The sequence below is a fragment of the Pseudorasbora parva genome, chromosome 16 (genome assembly GCF_024679245.1).
Source record: "Pseudorasbora parva isolate DD20220531a chromosome 16, ASM2467924v1, whole genome shotgun sequence".
Taxonomy (NCBI): Eukaryota; Metazoa; Chordata; class Actinopteri; order Cypriniformes; family Gobionidae; genus Pseudorasbora; species Pseudorasbora parva.
Window position 1 is genome coordinate 39940183 of NC_090187.1, and position 25672 is coordinate 39965854.

General features: G+C 39.7%; 1 protein-coding gene across 1 annotated transcript in view; it reads left to right on the forward strand.

Annotated features, from left to right (window-relative positions):
* Positions 1–25672, forward strand: part of tspan18b (tetraspanin 18b) — a 64461-nt gene that overhangs the window by 26069 nt on the left and 12720 nt on the right. The window contains exon 2 of the mRNA XM_067419835.1: positions 12221–12300. Within this exon, the coding sequence (XP_067275936.1) occupies positions 12298–12300 (3 nt within the window). The 5' untranslated portion in view covers positions 12221–12297. The remainder of the gene's footprint in view (positions 1–12220; positions 12301–25672) is intronic.

Consider the following 25672-nt stretch of genomic DNA (forward strand, 5'->3'; position numbering starts at 1 on the left):
ACCTCTGGACACAGCAGTCAGTCTCTCATGGGGCAAAACAGCAAAGATCTCTCTATACCACTGGGTGACAGAGGGGGAGTGTCATTAATCCATCGGATAAGGATGCATTTCCTTGCCACAAGTAGTAGTTTATCTAACAGTTTGTAACCTATTGCATCCAATGCCAGTGTTGGCCCTATTTTAACGTTCTGAGCGTATGGTCTGAACTCTGAAGCAAATGTCGCATGTGCACTTAGGCCGTGTCCGAATCCACTTTTGCTAGTTTAACAATGGAAGAAAAATGGTCTGAGCACCAGTTCAAAAGGGTTGTACCTATTCTCTTAATGAGTTATGGGTGTGTTTTGGGCATAATGTGCAATAAACCAATCAGAGTCTCATCTCCCATTCCCTTTAAAAGCCAGTTGCGCTTGCACCATGACGGATTCACAATTTACATGGCAGAATTTGCAAGCGGAAAGACGCTTCTCTAGAGAAACCTTTTATTTTTAATATTTAAAAAATGTTGTGTACTGCTACGTGTCCATGTGTGTTTGCGCATTGTGCACCCGCCTATATGCACAATGGAGTCGCGCAGTCATTTTCAGTTGCCTCAAAATAGCAATGCGTCAGTGTGCCTGAACACAACACTCCTCGATTTCTGACCAGCACACCCATGGGTAAACAGGACATGAGTACATTTGCTATTTAAACAACATTGCGTCGGGTGACACTGGAGTAATGATGCTGAAAATTCAGCTTCGCATCACACGAATAAATGTTTTAAAGTGCACTACAATAGTAAAGTTATTTTAAATTGTAATACTATTTCACAATATTACTGTTTAAATGCAGCCTTGGTGAGCCAAAGATAAAAAAAAATGTAAAATCCTTACAGACCTCAAACTTTTGAGCGATGGTGTTTTGGGTGTTGCTTATTTTAATCATTGTACATACTTACAGCTTAAACTTACAGCCATAAAAACGTAATCATTTTATATCATTTTTAGTTTTGATGAGCTGGACAGACCTCTGAGAAAGAATAAGAGAAAAAAAACGGCATATGCCTCCAATGACTGGACAGTTGATGAGCCCGGACATCACATCCTTCCAGAGGGACAGACGTCCTGAAGGATGTGTCACTCATCGTGTATGTGAATAACGTAGCATGATCATAAACAGAGAAGGGAAGAGGTAGGAGTGTATGATGCCAAATAGCAACAAGCACATCCTTTATTGCCCACCCCTTTATGACCATCTATTAGCATTGAACTTTAAGTCATCCGGCATTGTTCAAATGCTCTGCAGACTGAAAAGGGACCTTTAGCTAGGAGGCAGATAAGCATAATGCTGATGCCCTTTGAGATCTATTGTTTAAACCCCTTGTTGATTCTAGATGGAGGAAACAATGTTTGCGAGTGGAGAGAACACAATTAAAGAGCCAATGGTCCCCTCAGACTTTAAGGTCAGAAGAAACGAATCAATTTACCAGGGAATGAACAATCGATGTATTCTGTGGTCGATATTAAATGCCATTGAATTCCATTGATTTGGGAGGAAAAGAGGTTTGTTTAAAGGAAACCTCTAGAGTAGATGCAAATAATATGCATTGTTTTTGAAGTATAAAAAAGGCAACTAGCTTTGAGATTATAATTTTTTTGTTTTAAAAAATGACAACGGTGCAAAACATTTTGAAAAGAAGAAACACTAACTACTACTCGTCTCATGGAGAATCTCATTGAGAATTACTTACTTGATCTAGAAATATTAAGTATAATTCATTGTATAGAAGTATAAAATATGATATATTTAGAAGGGAATTACAGAATATTTAAATATATACCAATATAAAAGTTGATTGAGAGTAATAAGCAACTGATACATTTAGAAGACTGGGATCAGTAAGATTGTTTAATATTTTTAAAGGAAGTGCTCACCAAGGCTGCTTTTATTTGATACAGTAATAGTGTGAAATATTTGAATTTAAAAAAAATGATTGTGCTGCATTTTCAGCATCATTACTCCTGTCGTATCACATGATCCTTCATAAATCCTTCTATGCTTCTTATCATTATCAATGTTGAAAACTTTTGTGCTACTTATTATTTTTGTGTGAGCAGCCATACAGGATTCTTTGATGAATAGAAAATTCAAAAGATCAGCATTTGACATATTCTATTTGCAATAGAAATCTTTTGCAACATTATAAAGGTATTTACTGTCTGTCACTAATGCATTCTTGTTGCCTTTGAACAGTAAGTGCACTTTTTTGCTGTGCAATCTTGTAAGTGCAGTCTTGCTTCAAGAGAGGTATTTTAATGGAAAACACTTAAATAATCTCAGAGCTCATGTTGAGTCTGTTTCATGTTAAAGCTGCAGTGTGTAGTATTTATGAGGATCTATTGACAGAAATGCAATATAAGATGCATAACTATGTTTTCAGTGGAGTATTAAGACCTTACATAATGTACCGTTATGTTTTTTTGACCTCAGAATGAGCCATTTCTATCTACAAACACTGCGGGTCCCCTTACACTAAAGTCACCATTTTGCGGAGTCATGTTTCTACAGTAGCCCTCAACGGACAAACTGCTCTACAGAGCAATAGCTACTCTCTGCTCTCTCCGGAAACAACATTTTTAATAATAATAATAATAATTAAAGCTGCGAGCAGCGATGGCGGGCCCAAGCCGGTGGCACCGCCACACCGGTGGCATCAGCTGAACTGTGCACAGCAGGCAATAGGCATTTAATATGGGAAAAAATAAATAAAGGGACTATGTCAAAGTCATTTGAATTCACCTCATTAACTGCAGCAACTGGTGCTTCTATGACCAGGAACCACAACACTCACATCTCTGAGATCAATTACATTTTATTCATTAATTTTATGTCAGATGATGTCAAATGTCAATTTCAAAATGAGTGCAGAATACTGTCCAAATGCTGAAGTTGTATTATCCTTACACTTCTCTTAAAAATAAATTAAGCCAAATCACAGAGACCGCAACAATGATTTTAATATCAGTGTCAGGTAAGAGTAATATGCGTGCATAAAATTTATGGAAGTTTATTATAAACAGCCACTTTTATAAATTCATGTGAAATTTAATTTTTTTTATTCATTTGAATTCTATCAATAAATAATTAGTTTAAAGAGGTGTCATACGTGATCTTTGCAAACACAGCACATGACCTTCTTTAAAGCCCATGTTATAGAAAACAATTAAAAGTATTAGGACATCACTTTCAATTATGTGCAAATGTATTTTTTGCAGCTCAAAATATTGTAAGTTCAGAAGACCAGTATTTAATTAAAGATATAATATATGTTTTTGTTTGACTTATTTTTCACAATAAAGTGATAGATATTTGTGATAGCCTATGAAATGAAAGGGTTAAATTTTGAAAAAACAAGAGACAAGGTGACACACACACACAGAGTGAGAGAGACCCCCTACACACACACACACACACACACACACACACACACACACACACACACACACAGAGTGATCCTGAGAGAGGGAGAGGGGGGGTAATTTTTTTTATATTTATATTTTTTTAATTATAATTATTTGTATTACCACAATTATTTAACTAATTATATAAAACAATATTGTCAATGCCCTACAAATAAACTTGTTTTATACATTTATTTTTTTATTCAAACCCAGAATAATATGTTTAATCCTTTAATGCAGGACAAAGCATTGAGAGGTAATCTTTTTAGACAGAAAAGTCTCTCTCTCTCTCTCTCTCTCTCTCACACACACACACACACACACACACACACACACACACACACACACACACACACACACACACACACACACACACTTACACTCATGTCTGGTTCACTATCTTTTTGGGGACTCACCATAGACGTAATGGTTTTTATGCTGTACACTCCATATATTCTGTCCTCCTACACTGCTCCTACCCCAAAACCTACCCATCACACAACTTTCTGCATTTTCACCTTTTCAAAAGAACTCATTCTGTCTGATTTATAAGCTTCTGTACCCATTGGGACCTCAGTTTAGGTCCCTACAGTGACACGAGTCCTCATGAGTCTGTGTGCATTCAGGTTTAAGTCCCCACCAGGCTAGAACAACACACACACACACACACACACACACACACACACACACACACACACACACACACACACACACACACACACACACACTAGTAATGCTGAAGTATGCTGCAGGTAACTCAAATCAGCTCAGCCCATCCCCCATTCACAACACATACACACAGCCAGACACAAACACACACATACACATACACACACACACACACACACACACACACACACACACACACATCTGGTTCACTATCTTTCTGGGGACTCACCATAGACGTAATGGTTTTTATGCTGTACAAAACATTAATTCTGTCCTCCTACACTGCCCCTGCCCCTAAATCTACCCATCACACAACTTTCTGCATTTTCACCTTTTCAAAGTAACTCATTCTGTTTGATTTATAAGCTTTTGTACCCATTGGGAAGTCCCCATGAGTCTTTGTGCATTCAGGTTGAAGTCCCCACCAGGCTAGAAAACCATTCACACACACACACACACACACACACAGAGGCAAGTTTTTTTTGCTTGAAAACTTATACAATATTGCCCTCTACTGGACATTTAAGGGAGAGCATGTGTTGAAAAAAAAAAAAAAAAAAACACAGTGTGCTATATAGAATAACCAGCAGGTGGGAGTATAGCCTTATTTATGAATCAGGCACTTGTGTTCTTATTTTGTGTTTTTTAGGCTTTTGCTACGGGAACACCGTTTGAGATATCCAATAACCGTTCGCATTTTAGCATCTTCTGTATATTTACTTCATGTTGTCCGAGTTTGGAGGAGATTGAATGAATCGCTTTTGAGGAGAGGGTAAAAACTCAGAGCTCGCTTTGCCACTTCTTATTATCTTCCAACCAAATTATCTGACTTCCTGTTGGTCAGAGCTAATGACTGTAAATTAGAAAGTTGTCCGGCTCGAAAAGTACAATATATATACCGAGTTTGGTGACTGCAGATAAAACTAACCCCCCACTTTGGACAAAAGCCACACTTCCTGCTGCCAGTTGGTGGCGCTATAACTTTGACTCACAAAAGTCATATCCATGTGATCGTCCACTTACAACGAACACACAGCTGAAGTTTCATCTAAATGAATTAATGAATGCAAAAGTTATAACACACTTCCTGTTTCCCTTTTCTCGCCATAAATTCGTCTCTTCGCCACGGCCAAACCGTTTGAGATATCAAAAAGTTGCTCGCAATTTGGCATCTTCAATGTCTTGACTTCAGGCTGACCGAGTTTGGTGCTGATCGGGTGAATCGTCTAGGAGGAGTACCGCAAATTCCAGAGCGTGCGTTTTCCGAACAACCCATTATAGCTCACTTCCTGTTGGGCGAAGCTTATGACTATGAGTGCGGAAGTTGTTCGGCCCGAGGAGATCTATAAGTGTACTGAGTTTCATACATGTACGTGCAAGTGTGTTTAATATATAGACCCTGTTTTTCAAGGGGGCGCTGTTGAGCCCCCCTGCCACGCCCGGGTCAAAGGCCTCTGCCCGACCCTGTTGGCCGTGCATTCCGATGCGTGTGCAAAGTTTCAAGAGTTTTCGAGCACGTTAAGTGCCCCAAAAATGCCCAAAAGGCGAAAAGATAATAATAATAATAATAATAATAATTAAAGCTGCGAGCAGCGATGACGGGCCCAAGCCGGTGGCACCGCCACCCCGGTGGCATCAACTTAACTGTGCGCAGTAGGCCAATAGGCATTTAATATGGGAAAAATAAATAAAGGGACTATGTCAAAGTCATTTGAATTCACCTCATTAACTGCAGCAACTGGTGCTGCTATGACCAGGAACCACAACAGTCACATCTATGAGATCAATTACATTTTATTCATTAATTTTATGTCAGATGATGTCAAATGTCAATTTCAAAATGAGTGCAGAATACTGTCCAAATGCTGATGTTGTATTATCCTTACACTTCTCTTAAAAATAAATTAAGCCAAATCACAGAGACCGCAACAATGATTTTAATATCAGTGTCAGGTAAGAGTAATATGTGTGCATAAAATTTATGGAAGTTTATAATAAACAGCCACTTTTATAAAATCATGTGAAATTAAATTTTTTAATCCATTTGAATTCTATCAATAAATAATTAGTTTAAAGAGGTGTTTTTATTGTTTTTTTTATTATTTTTCACAATAAAGTGATAGATATTTGTGATAGCCTATGATATGAAAGGGTTAAATTATTAAAAAAACAAGAGACAAGGTGACACACAGAGTGAGAGAGACCCCCTTCACACACACACACACACACACACACACACACACACACACACACACACACACACACACACACACACACACACACACACAGTGATCCTGAGGGGGGGGGGGAACTAATTATATAAAACAATATTGTCAATGACCTACAAATAAACTGGTTTTATACATTTATTTTTTTTATTCAAACCCAGAATAATATGTTTAATCCTTTAATGCAGGCCAAAGCACAGCATTGAGAGGTAATTGTTTTAGACAGAAAAGTGGCTCACACACACACACACACACACACACACACACACACACACACACACACTCTAGAAATCAGTGACACGTGTCCCCATGAGTCTGTGTGCATTCAGGTTGAAGTCCCCACCAGGCTAGAAAAAAGAACACACACACACACACACACACACACACACACACACACACACACACACACACACACACACACACACACACACACACACACACACACACACAAGTAATGCTAAAGTATGCTGCAGGCAACTCTTATCAGTTCAGCCCATCCACCCCCCCACCCCCCACCCCCACACACACACACACACACACACTGTAGAAATCAGTGACACGTGTCCCCATGAGTCTGTGTGCATTCAGGTTGAAGTCCCCACCAGGCTAGAAAAAAGAACACACACACACATACACACACACACACACACACACACACACACACACACACACACACACACACACACACACACACACACACACACACACACACACACACACACACACACACACACTAGTAATGCTAAAGTATCCAGCAGGCAACTCTTATCAGTTCAGCCCATCCACCCATTTTTATGCTGTACAAACCATATTCTGTCCTCCTACACAGCTCCTACCCCTAAACCTACCCATCACACAAAACTTTCTGCATTTTCACATTTTCAAAAGAACTCATTCTGTCTGATTTATAAGCTTTTGTACCCATTGGGAAGTCCCCATGAGTCTGTGTGCATTCAGGTTTAAGTCCCCAGCAGGCTAGAAAAGCATTCTCACACACACACAGAGGCAAGGTTTTTTGCTTGAAAACTTATACAATATTGCCCTCTACTGGTCATTTAAGGGAGAGCATAAGTGTTGAAAAAAAAACAAAAAACAAAACTGTGATTATATAGAATAACCAGCAGGTGGGAGTATAGCCTTATTTATGAACCAGGCACTTGTGTGTGCTTACTTTGTCTTTTTTAGGCTTTTACTAAGGGAACACCGTTTGAGATATCCAATAACCGTTCGCATTTTAGCATCTTCTGTATATTTACTTTATGTTGTCCGAGTTTGGAGGAGATTGAATGAATCGCTTTTGAGGAGAAGGTAAAAACTCAGAGCTCGCTTTCGACTTCTTGTTATCTTCCAACCAAATTATCTGACTTCCTGTTGGTCAGAGCTAATGACTGTAAATTAGAAAGTTGTCCGGCTCAAAATGTACAATATATATACCGAGTTTGGTGAATTTAGATAAAACTAACCCCCCCGCTTTGGACAAAAGATGGCGCTACTGAGCCCCTCTACCACGCCCGTTTCTGAATCTTTGCTTGCATCTTCTGGACAGCATGTCTGATGTGTGTGTTGAGTTTCATGCAATTTCAAGCATGTGAAGAGTCTCAAAAACACCAAAAAAGATTATTAGACTTTGACACGTTGCCATGACAACAGTTTTTCTAGAATCAGGAATCCATTCATATGTCTATATCTGCCATGTATTGACATAATACTGATGAAGTTTGAAGTAAATCGGGTGAAAATAAGATGGGGATTTAAAGCAATTTTGAAAGTGACACACTTCCTGCTGCCAGTTGGTGGCGCTATAACTTTGTCTCACAAAAGTCATATCCATGTGATCGGCCTCTTACAACGAACACACAGCTGAAGTTTCATCAAAATGAATTAATGTATGCAAAAGTTATAACACACTTCCTGTTTCCTTTTTCTCGCCATAAATTCGTCTCTTCGCCACGGCCTAACCGTTTGAGATATCAAAAAGTTGCTCGCAATTTGGCATCCTCAGTGTCTTGACTTCATGCTGACCGAGTTTGGTGCTGATCGGGTGAATCGTCTAGGAGGAGTATCGCAAATTCCAGAGCATGCGTTTTCCGAACAACCCATAATAGCTCACTTCCTGTTGGGCTGACGCATAAGTTAGAGCACGAAAGTTATTCGGCCCGATGAGCTCTATATGTGTACCGAGTTTCATATATGTACGTGCAAGTGTGTTTGATTTATAGACCCTGTTTTCAGAGCCCACTTTAGGGGGCGCTGTCGAGCCCCCCTGCCACGCCCGGGTCCCAGCCTCAGCCCGGCCCTGATGGCCGCGCATTCTGATGCGTGTGCAAAGTTTCAAGAGTTTTCGAGCATGGGAAAGGCCCCAAAAATGCCCAAATAGTCGGTAAAAAAAATAATAATAAATAATAATAATCCTTAGAAGAACAATAGGGCTCTGCGCCCTTTCAGGGCTTGGGCCCTAATAATAATCCTTAGAAGAACAATAGGGCTCTGCGCCCTTTCAGGGCTTGGGCCCTAATAATAATAATACATTTTATTATTATATTATAGAACAAATCTCAAAGTGTTACAGTTAAGGGAGGGGGTGGGGGTGTCGGTGGAGGCTTGTCCACGAACCCCATGGACATCCTTATGCCAGACCGAGGGAGACCGACTTGATAATAGTGTGTAATTTTCTCACTCAAACCACTGCCATCTGCCTAGAAATCTAGATGCACCCTAGCGGCAGCAAATATAATCTGCCGCGAGTGTCGTCTAGCAACTCTCAATACACGTCTGAGCTGTAAAAACCAAACTCTGGTCGGGCCAATCACATCTTGTATAGAGTTGGTGGGCGGGGCTTAACATAATGATGGCTGAGTTGCGTTTGCGTGCTTCTAGTAAACACAGAAACTGGCAAACGGTGGTCTTTCGAATCAGCTTTGACCGCGACTCTGGAAGACATGGAGTTAAGCTTTTCTCTGAGAAAAGAACGTCACTGAAGTCATTCTTAAGAAGGGAAGATGTGTTCAGAGTTTTGCCGACCAGATACGGCGAAAGTTTAATCTGTCAACTAGCTCTGCTTCACCTTCATTGCTATGAGTGGTTGAAGCGTTATCCAATTGCGTGCAGAGGGAGTTTGAAAGACAACCGTTTATCCCGCCCCTCGGATTGAGCCCTGTCATTGGTGAGTTTCCTGACCAAACATCTTGATGTGGGTCCAGCTTGTCAGGCTAACTGCCTTCTTCTAAAAGCAATAAGTAGCAGAAGGAAAAGCTGCTGCCAATCACAGGTATTGAAGTTAGAATCCACTCACCGCTGTAGTTTTTGTCTGGTGCTGAGTTCTGCATGTGCGCTAATCCACTCTAAGTGTAGACATTACAGAAATTAGAGATTCATTGCGTCATCAGCTTCACTGATTGTGAGATCACGTTCATTGAATGAGTGACATCTTTCAGTATAAACGCAGCACTCTTAGCGTGCTGTCTAGGCAATATAAAAAATAATAATGAATAGGCCTATAATATATTCCGAATTTGAATAAAACTTTTGTTTTCCATTCTTGATAAGCGCAGCCACATACACACTTCAATACACAGGTCCATCCGCACATGCAGGATTCACTCTATAAATTGTGATGACTGACAGGGATAAAAATGTATGTATTAAAATCATCAACTCCTAAATGTCAGGAAAACACGACTCCTGGCTTCATGTCAATATCCATGGATCACTGGATCTTTGGTTAATTGTAAGGAACACTATATCAGGTCCAACCTTTAGTTTAATCTGATAATCGTTTGTTTTACTCTCGTTTTCCCCTATTAAATCCAGTTACACAGCAGCTCTTCACTTTTCTCTGAAACAGTGCAAACAGACTGAAAATCTTATGTCAAAGGATTTTCTATCTGTCTATCTGTGTCCTTCTTTAGGTGTGTGTGCCATATTGCACCAACCAAAACTCTTTTATCATTTAAAGAAATAGTGTCTCTATCTTTCATTAAAGACCATTGCTATGCTCTGAAAATGTAAACCCATTGAGCACAGTACAGCCAAGCTTAAACAGCCACATTTACCTACCACTTTACCTATATATATATATATATATATATATATATATATATATATACTAAAATATATATAATATAATATATATATATATATATATATATATATATATATATACTAAAATAAGTAATTAACTACTGTACTTAGTTCTTAGTAAATAAGGATAGGTTTTAATGCGTAATTTACTGTTATTACTATAGTAAGTACATGTAGTAATGTGTAACTGCATCACCGTAACTATTTAATTAAACAGTTTGCAGTTTGATAAGGGCACAAAGCCATAAAAAATATTTTTGTTTCATTATGAAACCGTGACAGCATAGATTAGACTATGGGCCAAATTACTAAACAGGGTAAATTAGTGTGAAAATGTAATTCCATAAAAGCACAGATGGGAATGGAAAGTTCTGTGTGTGATCTACTAACGATGCAAAATTAAAGAACACAGACCCAGCCGGATAATATCCATAATGACCAGTGCAATCCATGAGCAGCGCAAATTAGCGTCTGTTTACTCACATAAGTGTGTTGCACCATTCCTGTCGGATCCAATCTAAAACCGTAAATGCATGCAAGATAATTTTATTTTAATTTTAAAAAATCTCCTCCCCGCCCATACATTTTGCATCTAAAAGAAACTCTACAAATGCATATTCAATAAGGACAGCTGCAAAATTAACCATCCACATCTTTTCAGCTGTAGTTTTTCACTGCATGTCTTTAGTAAATCCAGACTGCGGTTTTTTAACACCAAAAGAGGGTTTGCGCTGGGGCAAGCTGTTAGTAAATCTGGCCTTATGTCGGGTCGCCACAGTCTAGGTAATCAAACGGAAACTCTGTGGCTGTTCCTGTGTCTATAGAAACCATACAGTAATGGATGTCCTTATTGCAACATTTGTTGCATAAACCAAAGATATTCTAAATATGATTTTGTTTTTTGCTGTTAGTGGTGGTTGGAGAACAAGGGAATTATGTTCTATCAGGTCATAGTGGAACCATATAGAATTTGTCTACAAAACACTTTTTAAAAATGGGTTAATTGTGTTTATTTGAGATAAAACATGAACATCATGGGTTTTAGTATGTCTCCTTTATGTTTTCCTTCTCCCTACATTCATATATCCTCATTTGGGAGAAATCTTTCAGTGCTACCATGAAAAATGCTTTTGTGGCTATAGCACGGTTTTAATTGGATAGTAGCTTATTGCAACTGGAAGACACTTGTGTCAAAACACAACGGATAGCAGAAAGTTAAAGCATTTAGGCTTGTTAGCTGCACACGGTTGGTGAGCGTCTCCAACAGTGAGAATCAGCTACAGGTAATTAGCCAGGAATGCTGTTTGTTATAAATTATTCATGACCTCCGACACTAATCAAGATTAGTAGCACCGAGCATAACTGACAAAATGCAATCAGTTTGCCGTCGAACAATAAAGAGCAATTAACCAAGCAACAAATCTGATAAGTTATGGCAGCCATTAATATTTCACCTGCTTCAATAGTGGGTTTAGTTTGATTAAAGCTAGTGTGATGCTCATTCTGTCCCAGGTCATTTCTTCACTCGAGCTGCAAAGTGAAAAATTCACACACATGCTGTTTCAGAGTAGTGCACCACAGGGAATGCCATCAATAATGTATCCTCAATCTCGTCGCACTCCAAGAGTCGTACTTACAACATGCCCTGTGCCAAGCTGTCCTCTGAGTCTTCAGTGTGGAGGAGTGCTGCTTTCTCTCCATCTTGCATGTTTTATTGTGCTTTTGTAGAAATGGATTTGCTTAGCTGTTTGTTTGGTGCGTTTATATATGTGCCATAACCTCTGGTTGTGTTTCTTTTCACAGCTAATAATAACAGACTGAAAGAAAGTGCAGAGAAGAAACATCCTTTGACCTGAATCCTGAACTACATCAAAGAACTCATGGTAGGTGTTTTTGCTTATTAACATAAACAGTCTGAGATTTCTTAAAGGGATAGTTCAAAATGATAGTTCACCCTCATTCTCTTTGGGTTCTATCCCTTTTTATTGTTACTTTATTGTCACTATGTGCAAGTAGGCAACTTTGTTTCAGAAAAGCATATTTCACTAAGGTTTACCTCACCTCACTCAAGGTTTTTAATGGTACTTATAGTTACATTTTTTGTGAATTGCATTTAATAACATTTGGACTTAGTTGTTGTATACAGTTATTTGGGGCCGAGCACCAGAGGTGTAATCTCTAATAACCTTTGAACTGTAATGGCTAGATAAAAAATTTCGGTCATTTTCAGTACTTCACAAAAAAATGTATCTTTATCATCTTTAGATAATAATTTTTTTTCATCTTTAGATCATGCAATCAAAAAGTTAAGGAAACCAAGCTGATTTTTTTCAAACTGTTCTCGAATAACGTGTAAACTAATTAGACAAAATGCCCGCCAAAATTAACGTGAGGCTATATATATTCGCAACATGGGCTGTGTCCGAAACCTGGAAAATGCAGCCTTCGGAGGACACATTTCAAGGTAGGAAGGCATCAAAGTACGTCCGAATCCAATGTCAGCTTCAATTCCTGCCTTTTTGAAGGCAGCATATATGTATCCTTTGTTTCTGATAAACTGGTCTCTTTATATTCGATGCATCATGTTGAGTCATACGATACCCAATTTTCCCATATCGGCCATTTTGGCCGTCAGCCATTTTAATTTGACATTAAAAAAAGCAGCACCTCACGGACGACTGCCCGCACACACACAACAGAATGTAAACAAAACATAACATAAAATCCAGGCCTGGTCCTCTCTCGTCCTTGACTGGTGTTTCTCATCCTTAAATGCTTCCGAGCTCCCTCATGAAAGGACTCGAGACCGGTGTGGCTCACAGGTGGCGCTCTTTCGCAATCACGTCCCCGGTCTCACTCGCTCCTCCCATGTCTCTCGCTCGTTCAAGGCGCCACATACCCCCATCGCCCCTCACAGACTGCGCCTACTCCCCCCCGGGGGCCCAATCTTCGCGTCTCACGTGTCTGGGGTATGGGCAGACGAGACGAGAGAAGCGGGAGACGGAGACCGAGCGACAGGACGAGAGAGTGGAGAGAGGATACAAATAAATAATGTTCCGGTTCTTGGACACACTGCAGCTCGGTCCTCACCAGCCGAGAGGCTCTTCCTCGCGGTGCTATGCAATGGTGCTGGACGCCCAGTGGCCGGCCCAATCCTCCTCCGCCCCCTCCGCGTTCCCTGCTCCTCCCCATTACGGCGGATGGCAGCAGGCTCCGGTCCACGGCGCACGCCGGCAACTCCTACGCTCCCTCCAGGACGGCCGCCACCCCACCTCGACCCAGGGGCACGGCAGTGAGCTCTCCGTCTTACCTTTCTTCACTTGCTCCAGCACCACCGCTTCGGGCAGCCACTCGCGGCCTTTCCTCATCCGCGCTGCCCAAACTCCTCAGCACCGCGATCCCCCTCAGCAGCGAGGGCTCTTCGACAGCATGTCCCTCCTTCCTCCCGGGTTTCGGCACCAGTGTAACGAGGTTCTTTGATGGAAGGAAGGAGGCGGGAACAGGCGAACGTTCAAAAAAACTTTACTTTCGTTTTGTTTATTTTTTTAATTAATGCGGGCAGCCCCTCACGGACGACTGCCCGCACACACAAAACAGATCATAAAAAAAACATAAAATAAAATCCAGGCCTGGTCCTCTCTCTTACTTGACTGGTGTCGCTCATCCTTAAATGCCTCCGAGCTCCCTCATGAGAGGACTAGAGACCGGTGTGGCTCGCAGCTGACGCTCTTTCGCAATCCCATGTCTCTCACTCGTTCACCTCGCCACATTCATGAATCAACAATGTCAACAAAAAAGTGTGTTTTTGGATGTCAGGGCAAGACAACCCTATACAGCTTCCCAAAGAACCCAGTGTTGATGGGACAGTGGATTTGTTTTTTCTGGAGCAGCAACTGAATTGTGCAAGAGTTTTTGTTTGTTCCCTGCATTTCAGCGACAATGGTTTATAAACCATTCAAAGTTCAACTCTGAATTTGTAGCTCGTCTAACGCTGAAAGATGGAGCGGTCCCAGCGATTAATGTTCACGTTGTGTGTTGGAAGCAGGCGGTGAGTAAAACTGCTTCAAATGTCTTTGTGTTGTTAGCTATCGACTTGTTCATTCAAATGCGCTATTCCATTGTTTTTCCATGTAAACCCACACTAGTCTAATGTGTAAAACCTTTCCGCTTGCTACTGCTAACATTAAATCACATACCATCGTCCGTAAACCAAATCATGTCCTCATAAACCACGAGTAACCACACACAAATGTTGTAAAACTCGCGCATGACAAGCCGCTAAGCAAATGCAGTTACAGTACATAACATTGAGATGTCCTGCTGTAGTCGCTGTTGCTGCTTCTACTGTTCAATTCAGCCTCTAGATCAGATTCTGGATCATATATGTATGGCTAAATCTGATTGATCTCCGTGGTTTATTTAGGATAACATTTTCTTTTCCACATTTAAGGACGTCACTGATTTCAGACGCTCTTGACGGAATAGCTGCGCATGCTCGTCATTCTTTAGCTCCGCCCACACCATACGCCTCCAGCCGCTAATTCCCCCCCCCCCCCCCCCCGGAAAGGCTTGGTACAGAGTATCTTTCTTTTAGAAATATAATAAAACTAAAGACTTTTCTGTAATATGATAGATGCAATTGAGAGGAGGATACCCTCCAGGTAGTTGATTCGGTCAGAGACTGGAGAAGAGATATTCTGATGATTACTATGTACATAATTTTCTCATTCTCAATACTACTCTATAGGTACGCAAGATTAATGCGATTGACTGAAACTGAGCCCCCCAAACTATTCCTTTTGACAGTGCCTACAAATGCAAATATAGCTTGTGTATTATTCGGCAGTACATACAACTTCTTTTTGTGCTTAGGAATGTATTTCTCTTCACCGCTATGATGATTACAATCGATACCTTGGCATTTTACCTGTATAGATAAGATTTTGCCATACATATTAATTACTTTGTAAATGCATCTGTCAATAAAACATTAGTCCAGTCCCCACACATGTAGGTCATTTTGCAGCCTTTACACTTTTCTAGCAGCATATCCAGCAGATAGCTTCATTAAAAAAGAAATGCTTCGCAAAAAATGAAGTGAGTGGAAATGCAGTGAAATCATCTTGTTGACAGCGTTGTTTGGCTGGCGGAGGGCTGTTGGTGCACAAAGCCATTGTGACACTGTCAACAGCAGGGAGGTGATTGTCTTATACTGAAGCAGCATCTATTATTTCTCTCTGTCATGGCTGGGAGCCGGTCTTTGTGGGGAACTGATTTGCATTAAAATTCAGTGCATTAAAATTCCACACACATACCAGCAATACACGGTGCTCAAAGTTAAAGGTCCCGCTGACAGAGATGCATCAACCGCCCCGTTCATACCATAAAAAGCAGACCCTCAAATGCCAAATAAGCAAAATGTTGATCAAGATGCGTGGTTTGACTTGTATCTTTGCCCTTTGTGTCTTTTTAAGTTGCTTCGAAAAAGAAAGCATCTGCAAAGATGGAAATGAAAATCAGCTATTCTGTTCTTACTGTCATTTGTAGATGCCACAAACACAGTTTCTCAAGTTAAACTGATGGTGCTTTATAACAGCTGGTAACTCTTCATCTGCACACCATCCATCTAACAATGCTTACTGGAGATTGCAGCTCTCAAGTGGCCACTTCAAACACAGAGTCTGATACTGTGTATTGGCGCCTGTCATTTCCTAAATTTGCGCACCAATATTTTCCCATTACTCTTGTGGTTCTCTATACATTGGACTCAATAAGTTCAGTGCACATTTAATTATGTTCATTTATGATTCTCTGAGATTCATGTCAGGGAGAAAGCAAGGGGAAGTTATGGTATCTCAGGTGAGGTCAGTGGATTAAAACAGAACAAGACATTTTTATCCTTTTTGTTGTGTAATGTCCTTACCCTGGAGATTCTGGAAGCTTTCCCCTGTTTAGGACATCTTTCATCACACAGCAAGTCTGATAGAGAACTGAACAGTCTTTTCTGTGAGCTCTTTGTCTCTGGAGAAGCACATGATTCGAGTTAATATGTTTATTGTGGCACAAATGCTTCAAAAATGTAATTTTTTTTTAAAGGAATGCTTCCTCCTAATAGAGGAATTGTACATTAGCATCCTAATAGAGGAATTGTACATTAGCATCCTTCAAACCATAATGCATACCAAGACTATATTCCCCTGTATTTTCTGATAACTATATCACTGTCATCTTCTGTCTGCAATTATGTTTATTGCTGTCATCACCAAACATATGCACTAAGAGACTGATTCAACACGGAGTGTCAACAAACTCCATATTTCACGGCAGACCAGAGGTCCTCATCCAGATGGCATGTTTGACAGGCCTGTGAGTGATCACTCATTAGACAAATGCTAGTCCAAGCTGTGCTCCATCTGCAGAAGGCTGCTGCTTTCCGTGTTTGCTCTGACAGGAACTGGTGTTAAGGAGGTACGCCAGACACCCGTCTAGAAACAGGGCTGTCCACCTATCTCAGACTGGGGAATCTATCATCAAAATATGCTGAAAGTTCTTGTTTGAAGTCATATTTATTCATATTTATGTCCCAGCTAACAGGGAATGTTCTCAGAGCTTTGGCTAACATTTTGTCAAGGTTCTTTCAAAGTTATGAACAAAATGGACTGCATTTATATAGCGCTTTTATCCAAAGCGCTTTACATTTTTGCCTCACATTCACCCATTCATACACCGACGGCGATGTCAGCCATGTAAGGCGCCATCCAGCTCGTCGGGAGCAGCTGGGGTTAGGTGTCTTGCTCATGGACACCTCGACACTTGGTCAGGTGGAACCGGTGATTGAACCACCAACCTTTCGGTTTGTTGACAACCTACATGAACCACTGAGCCACTGCCACCCCGGCGAAGAATGAACAACTATTCTTCCAGTAACATTAATTGAATGTTCATTCAAAGTTATCTGGTCTTTAATGATCTGAAAAAAATAACACAACATAATTCATACATAGTTCATGGAATGTTTTTTAAACGATACTAATTAATTTTGGATTGTTTAGAGAACAAGTATTGTTTAGAGAAAAGTAGCATAACCGAAATGTTTGAAAATGGTAATATTCCATTAAAGGGGGGGGGGGGGGGGGGGTGAAATGCTGTTTCATGCATACTGAGCTTTTTACACTGTTAAAGACTTGGATTCCCATCCTAAACATAGACAAAGTTTCAAAAACCAATGTTGGACGTTTAATGGAGTATTTCTGTGTCAAAAATACTCCTTCCGGTTTCTCACAAGTTTCGGAGAGTTTTTTTTGAGTATGGGTCTACTTGACGTTAATAGAGCGGACAGTCCTTGTATGGGCCGTACGGGCTCTTCTCCCGGTAGTGTGCGCGCGCGTGACTAGAGCGAGAGAGGAAATGCACGCCCATAAACACTCACTCGGGTGCAGATCCAGTCGTCGTTATAGTCCGCGCCGCGCTCCACTTTATTCCTATGGGTGACGTCGAGCGACTTCAACGCTTCAGCACAGCATTCCGGGAAGGCAGCGCTGCATTTGAACCGATTTGAACGCAGAAATGACGGGAAGCTTCACAACATCGCTTCAGTCGCGTCGCAAAGTGGATCTCCACCGTTCACTGCTGTCACAGGACTTCACCAAATCATACCAAAGAAGTGTGTTTTTGACGGAGCGGTCCCAGCGATAAAGGTTCGGTCCTGCTTTGGAAGCAGCCGGTGAGTAAAACTGCTTCAAATGTCTCTGCTGTTGGCTATCGTTGCATGAGTAAACATCAGTAAACGACACGATCGCGTGCTTCGTCATTCAAATGCGCTAACTTACTCCATTATTGTTCTATGTATAACGTTACACTAGTCTGACGTGCAAAACGGTTTTGCTTGCTACTGCTAAGGTTTAGTCGCATACAATAGTCCATAAACTGAATCATGTCCTCATAAACTGCGAGTAAAGACACACAAATGTTGACAGGCCCCTAAATACAGTACATACCACAGAGACGGACGTCCTGATGTTGCTGTGTCTCCTGCTCAATTTATTTCAGCCTCCTAATGATTCTGGATCATTATCTGTATTAGCTGAGATCGATAGCCATGGGTTTCTCCACGCTTGAGGACGTCACCGCTTTGCATGCATTCATCATTCTTTAGCTCCGCCCACACGATACGCCTCCAGGCGCTCGGTTTTTTCCGGAAAGACTCGGTACAGCCCATATTTCTTTTATAAATATAATAAAACTAAAGACTTTTCGGAGATATGAAGGATGCAATACTACTCTATAGGTACTCAAGATTGACATGAGATTGACTGAAACTGAGTGTTTCACCCCCCCCCCCCTAACATTCATATAAGCAAGAAAACATTTTTTAAACATTCAGAAAACATTCACAAATAACGTTTCCATAACGAAATGTTCTCAGAACATTATTTCTCTCCCTTTAGTTTTGTGGCAAAAATAAAAATGTTCCTACTTCCAAAATCAGCCAAGATGTAAGACATGAACTTCAGAGCTCGAGTGCGGGGGAGTAAACTGTTTGAACTATACGTTCTTGAGTTTGTGTGACGTTTGGAAAGAGGTGAGAAGGAGGGGAGAGGATATTTGCCCTGTAGGAAATCGTGTGGACTTTTGATTATTTTGTGTTGACATGCCGAACACCGTGTTTGTAGTCAAACTGTCCACATGTGTTTCTCCCTTCACAGTTCAGCACTAATACCAACCTTACCCTCTAGGTCAGGTCAGACCGTCCCTGTTGGTAGGAAACAAACTGAGTGAATCAGGGGTACCCTTTCACACTGACAGAGATTAAATAGATAGAAGTCAGCAAGTCTGCACTGTTGGTTGCTGGTTGTGGTATAATGTGGCTAATCACTGTCTGCATTCTCACATGTTGCTGCTCATTTGCACACCATTGAAATGAACTTTTTTGCACCCCCATCAATTGCTTTTGTCACCAAAGTTGTCAGTCGCAAACAGTCAGTGAAATGTTCTCTATTCCTGTGCTAGTAAACATGCTGTATCTTTAGCCGGTTGATTAAGACAGAGAACTATTGTAATGTGATGTTGTCTTCCATTTTATTTGAGGTTCAAAGTTCCTGGGAATTATTCCCCGAATGAAAGTTCATTCACTTTTTGGCATTCATTGCTCGGCTTATATCGGATTCTTATGCACTATGGGATGTTTTTGATTTACCAAGCAAATTATTGTGCAAGTTCTCTTTCAAGACCAAAAATATGACGTTACACTTAAAGGGTAACACGTGTAAGAACACAAAATAAACATTTTGAATTTATGCAACTTGGCAGATTGAATCATTTTAAGAAATGGTAAGTAAAAGCAAGTGGGACATTAAAGAACCAATTACTTGGTACTAGTGACTTAAGGTTTAATTTAATAGAAAGGGAAAGTCCAGTGCCATGGGAAATCCCTATTGTACTAATGAATTAGAGTTGATGTGATCACACACACTGTGGCATGAGGAATCCACACTGTTGAAAGATAGAGAGAGGCTCTGAAGACAAAGGAGAAGGACTTCAACCTGTCAATGTCTTATCGATCTTGCTTAGATAATGATCTTCTCCATCTGGGATTGATAACTTTACCAGAGCAGCAGATACAAGTATATGGATTGCAGAAGCAATTAAACAGTGTTTTTATTTTTAACAATAAAGAATTGTTCTCGCTTGGTATGCATCTAAAGTTAAGTTTTGTATTGTCCACCACATTCATATCAAATTGCTTGCCATTCATAACTCATAGAAGAAGTGGCTGGTTGGCAATTTTCTATAGCCTAGATTCCCTCTGTAATTTTCTTCACTTGGCCGACACTGTCCGTTTCCCAAGTCCTCTGGGTTTCTCTCCTCAGTGAATGCAGCATTCACTGACCTACTGACAAAGATGAAGTGGCTTTATTCATCTGAAACCTGCACCTGCATCTTAACAATGATCTCTGTAATGGAGTTCATTTCTCACTACAGAACATTTCAGGAAGCTTATTACACACCATCTCACATAAGATGCTCAATAACCAGTATGATTGTAAATGTAGTTCACTTGGACTTTACACATTTGTATTGCTCCACTTGTTTGTGCATTTCTGCCAGTCTGCTGCTATATTTGTGATAGGAACTGTTTCTGCACATTGCATTTTATATACCTATAGCTGGCAAATTACTTTCTTTGAGTGAGTCTGGGCATCAACCAGTCATTCAAAAGCACTGATTTATTCAGTAGAAGGGACTGTCTTAATGTGTGTCTGATTCATTGTAGGGCAACAAAGTCACAATATCAGATTTTCACTACTACATTATTTCACGATAACGATATTTCACTAATGAAACTAATGAAATCTTAAAAAAAAAATAGCCAGTGTTTTTTCGTTGTTGAATGGTGTGATTCTTCTTTTTTTTGTAGAAGAAGAAGTAGAAGAAGAGGTAGAAGAATCACACCATTTCATACAAAAGGAACAGTTACACTTGATGGCAACTTGAGGCAGCAATTATTTTATAGTATTCTGTACAGTGATAAAGGCTATATGTTGATTGCCATTTCATTATAAATATAGATTATCCTGATGAAAATACCAGAGATGTACCACAGATGAACACAGATAAACCATATGCTAATAATAATTAGTAGGGCTGTACTAGAATAATCGAATATTCGAATATTCGTTCGGTGAGGTGGCATTCGATTTTCAGTTTTGAGATTCGAATATTCGTTGTTTTTTTTTCAACACGTGACTTCCGTAGCGGACTCATTCTCACTCATGCTTGAAATAATAATAATAAATAAAAAATAACACCGCAACATGCTTTCAATAAAAGCATCGCGCATTTTAAAGATTTCAATTAACAAAAAGTCAGAATAAGACAAAATAAATCCCTTATATAGAATAAAACTAATTGTATAGATTTTACATTTTGTGTCATTTTAAAAACAATTTATTTATTCTTATTCAACTGTTTATAAGCATGCTACCGTGTTCTTTATTTATTAAAGTTTGTTGAAATCACTGTGTGTTACTAATTTAATTTCTGTTTTGGGATGCATTTGTTTTAAAGAAAGGTTCGTTATTAATACCTTATAAAGTTCTTGCTCTCAACAGACTTTGTGTTTTGTATCACTTGTGCACTGTCCGTTTTCGGAGCATAAATCTGCTCGTGTAATGCGTACCGGAAACTGTTCTATTTAAAAGATTATTAAATGTTTATTAATATTTAAAGAATGTGTGCCACCTGATCATATTGCACAAAATGCAACACTGCACTCCACTGGGTCTACCGCAACACATTTACGATGCCAAAGAGTGAAACGTGAAGTCGTGAAAGATGATACAAATGCAAACCGACACTATTATTATATATTTAGCCCCACCCACCGAAGCTTCGAATATTCGATATTGATTGCCACCTAAGCTTCGAAGCTCAAAAAATGGCATTCGAAACAGCCCTAATAATGAGTATAATTGGCTTTATTGCTCCTGTAAGTCTCATTTGTGGACTTTCTGTGGAGGGAATGAAACAGAGGTAGAGTGTCTCCTCTGTCCTATTCTACGACATGCTTTACTTATGACCACCAGAGTTAATGTGCAATACTGCCACCTACTGTACATTTAAATGCCAATCAGATACTGGCGCTGGATATTACAGATATCATCCCGATCGCAACACCTCAAATTATTCCATTCAACAATTAGTTAAAAACAAGCAGAGTAGTTCAGGAAGTAAATAGGAAATCGCATACTTCCCGACTATATGGTGGATAAAAAAAACAGTGGGAGCGCGGATGATGCGCTGCTTCTGGCGAGATTCTGAAGTGTGCATCGAATGGACAGTTAACTATCCCATGCGGCCATGGGAGAGGAGTTGGCAATGGCAGTGACGTTTTTTATTGGTCACAAAGTATGTACTTGTTCAAAAGAAGTACCTACTCAGAGAGTATGCGATGTTAAAAGCAATGGTCTTTATGAGTGAGTCATTGAATCATTCATTCAGAAAGAGTGTTCAGTGTTCATTCAGTGTTACTTGGGGGTGCTTTATTTGGATTTGCATTGGTTGAGATATTATGTGTGATATTATGCTTACAATGTTAAATAAAATGTTGATACTAGGGCCATCAGTTTAATTGAAAGGATCCATTGAACACAGGCTGCATCTTTGTGTATTTCTCTGTGCAGGGAAGGATCGCAAGACAAATAATTTTACTCAAATTTTTGTAGAAAAGTAACATTACACTGGTGAATGTGCTGTTTTTGAATCTCATATTTCATATTTTAATCTCATATTTCATATTTCACAGTCATATTTCTGCTTTACTTGAGGCTTTCTCTAAACTAAATCAGGTCATTGTTTATGAGTCAGCTGGTCTGGTGAATGAGCTTTGGCACTGCAGGCCTTTTGTGCCCAATTCAACATTTAAATTCTCCTACAAAGGACAAGAAATCCATTGGTTCTTATCACTTGTCCTATCCAAATGATCACTGATGAACCACTAAAAGGTTAAGGCTCATTATAGACTACAGTTTCCATTATTTATACAGCCAAATATGGCAGTTAGCCATTACTATATTCCCATATATATGTGAGGTAACTGCTGTCTTCATGGACATATTGTAGCTACATTAGCCTTTGCAGACTTCAAAGCTGAGAAGCATTTGACTTATTCTGCCCTAATTGGAGGTTTATTCATGTGTTTTATATGCCTGCTGGGTTGACCATGCTGTCATACCCGTTCCCCGGCACTGTATTCAGCCCCAGCTAGCATCCTTTCCAGTTCCACATGTATTATAAAAATGCCTACATGAAAAATTAGATTTGCTAAATTCCCTAGATTGGTGCACTATTGATGTGCAAACCAACACACACATACACACACTCACATCGACATAGCATAGTTGTGACTAGCTGGCTATTCAAGCTGTGCATTCAATAGACCAATTAGGAGTCATCTTATTCATTGCGGGTGAAGAAGTTCAGTGTTCTTGTGAATCCTGTGTTTCATGCTGTATTGCTCTTTATGTATGCAAGCTCATGGCTGATGGGGGAAGGCTGACCAGCACACACTGTCCTTGTCCTTGAGCTAATGATCTTGTCCCAGTTAGCAGGGTAAGAATGACTAAAACATAAATGGATTAATCAAGTTAAAAGTGTCAACCTCAAGGAGAGTCTCTTCAACCTATTTGTTTAAAAAAGTGTGGTTTTCAAAAAGAGAACATCAGGGAGAACAAGTGACTTTCACTTTCTCTCTGAAGGATATGTGAGTGGTAATGGTTTGATGGTCTCTAGTTTCTAGACCATTGCTAGGATAGTTGGTTATTGGCCTATGCCTGCAAACTCATCACCTTTGGCGAAATTCAACATTAGACTGGGCCATTTACACGATTTATGCAGATTCAGAGGAGGGTTTTTTTGTGTGTGGCCAAAGTCAAAAAATATTTTCGCCCTACTTCCGTATAATGCACAATACTGTGATGTTCATAAGCCAGTGCTGCTCTGTGTACGGGGTAAGGGCTTTTCTGTAAGCGCCACCTACTGTCAGAGAGTGAATTTGCATTTTTTTAATCGGCCTATCTGCTGTTTTTATTGAGATCAGTTATTAGTGAAATACAAAATCTTTTATAATTTGTACTTTTCCCTTAGCCTTTTTCCCCTTTTCTTTAAAAATGTTTTAAAGGCTGAAACGTGAGGTTAATGATTATATATATATATATATATATATAAAAAATGGTTCTGTCAACTGAATGATTTGAACTGTAAGGTTGTTCGTTTTATCGTCAACCATAAACTTGATCATGTCAAAAAGTTATAGCATATTCCGACTCAATACAGGAAAATCTTGTAAAGTGTTATTGTCACAGGTGTTTGGGTGTAGGTTCATGTTTCATGTTTTAAGGTTTCATGTTCACTGTCATGTTTTGTCATGCATTTCCTGGTCTTGTCATGTGATCTTTTGTCATGTGATTCCATGCCCTCATGTGTTCCTGCCTCGTGTTTCTCCCTGCGTCCCAATTCGCATACTATCCATCCTAAATAGTATTCGAAAATAGAATTAGTATGTCCCAAATCGTAGTATGTTGAAAAGAGTATTCCAAAGATTCCCGGATGGTTTACTATTTCCGGTCCGAATTCACAGTATGGATCGATGGGCACTCTAACGGCTGATATTGCCCACAACCCATTGCGAGTTGGACGAGGATTCGATTAGAACTACAAACGCGGATAAAAAGCGTTAAAAAAACTACAAACATGGCGGATGTGCGAGTTCGACGGTTAAGTAGAGAAGTTTAGATAAAGGGGTTTGAGTGACCAACTATCAATATTTAACCTGACAAAAATATATTTATTCAGTGTTGTCACATTATATTTCACCCGCAGCAGCATTGAGAACTTTTGAAATGACACGTTTGGCCATTAACTTTTAAATGCATCATTATATTTAAACTGTAAATACATGAAGAGAGTCTCTGCATTAAAGACCCACAAATGGCAGATCAACGAGCGGCTACATTTCTCTCCGATACGGTAGGAGATTAAACTGAATGTGGAGGATTTGAACTGTGATGAATCTGACGATGATTGACAGGGCAGATAAACGATGACGGGATGCACGTAACTAAGCGACAGAGTCCGTTAAAGATGGCGAAGTAGTATGTCCCGAAGCTTGCATACTTTTCTGCTACACACTCAAAAGTATATACTTTTTCTTCACAAAAAGAGTACATACTTTTAGGACGTAGTATAAGTAGGCGAATTGGGACGCAGCATCTGTGTCTTGTTTTCATTGGTTCATTGGTTAATCATTGTTCACAGGTGTCCCTCGTTTTATCACTTGCCCTTGTGTATTTAAGCCCTCATGTTTGCCATAGTCTTTGTGAGTTATTGTTGATGATGTTGATGTATGTGTAACCCACGGTTGGTGAGTGTTTCGTATAGTCAAGCTTATGTCAAGTCTAAGTCAAGTAAAGTTTTATTTTGTTTTGCCAAGTCTTTTGTTTATGTTTGTATTTATGTTAATAAACTGCACTTGGGTTCTTAACCTCGCCTTCCAGTGGCTCATCGTGTTACAGTTATAACTTACCATTGATTTATTTTAGAAAATACGCTTAGCAGAAATAGTACTGGTCTGCATAATTATTTAATCTCTCAATTGCAGAAATGCTAAATTGCACAGAATTGAAACAAAAAATGTTTTCTTGATGCATAAAAACTGATTTGCATAAGCATTCAATCTCTGTATTGCAGAAATGCGAA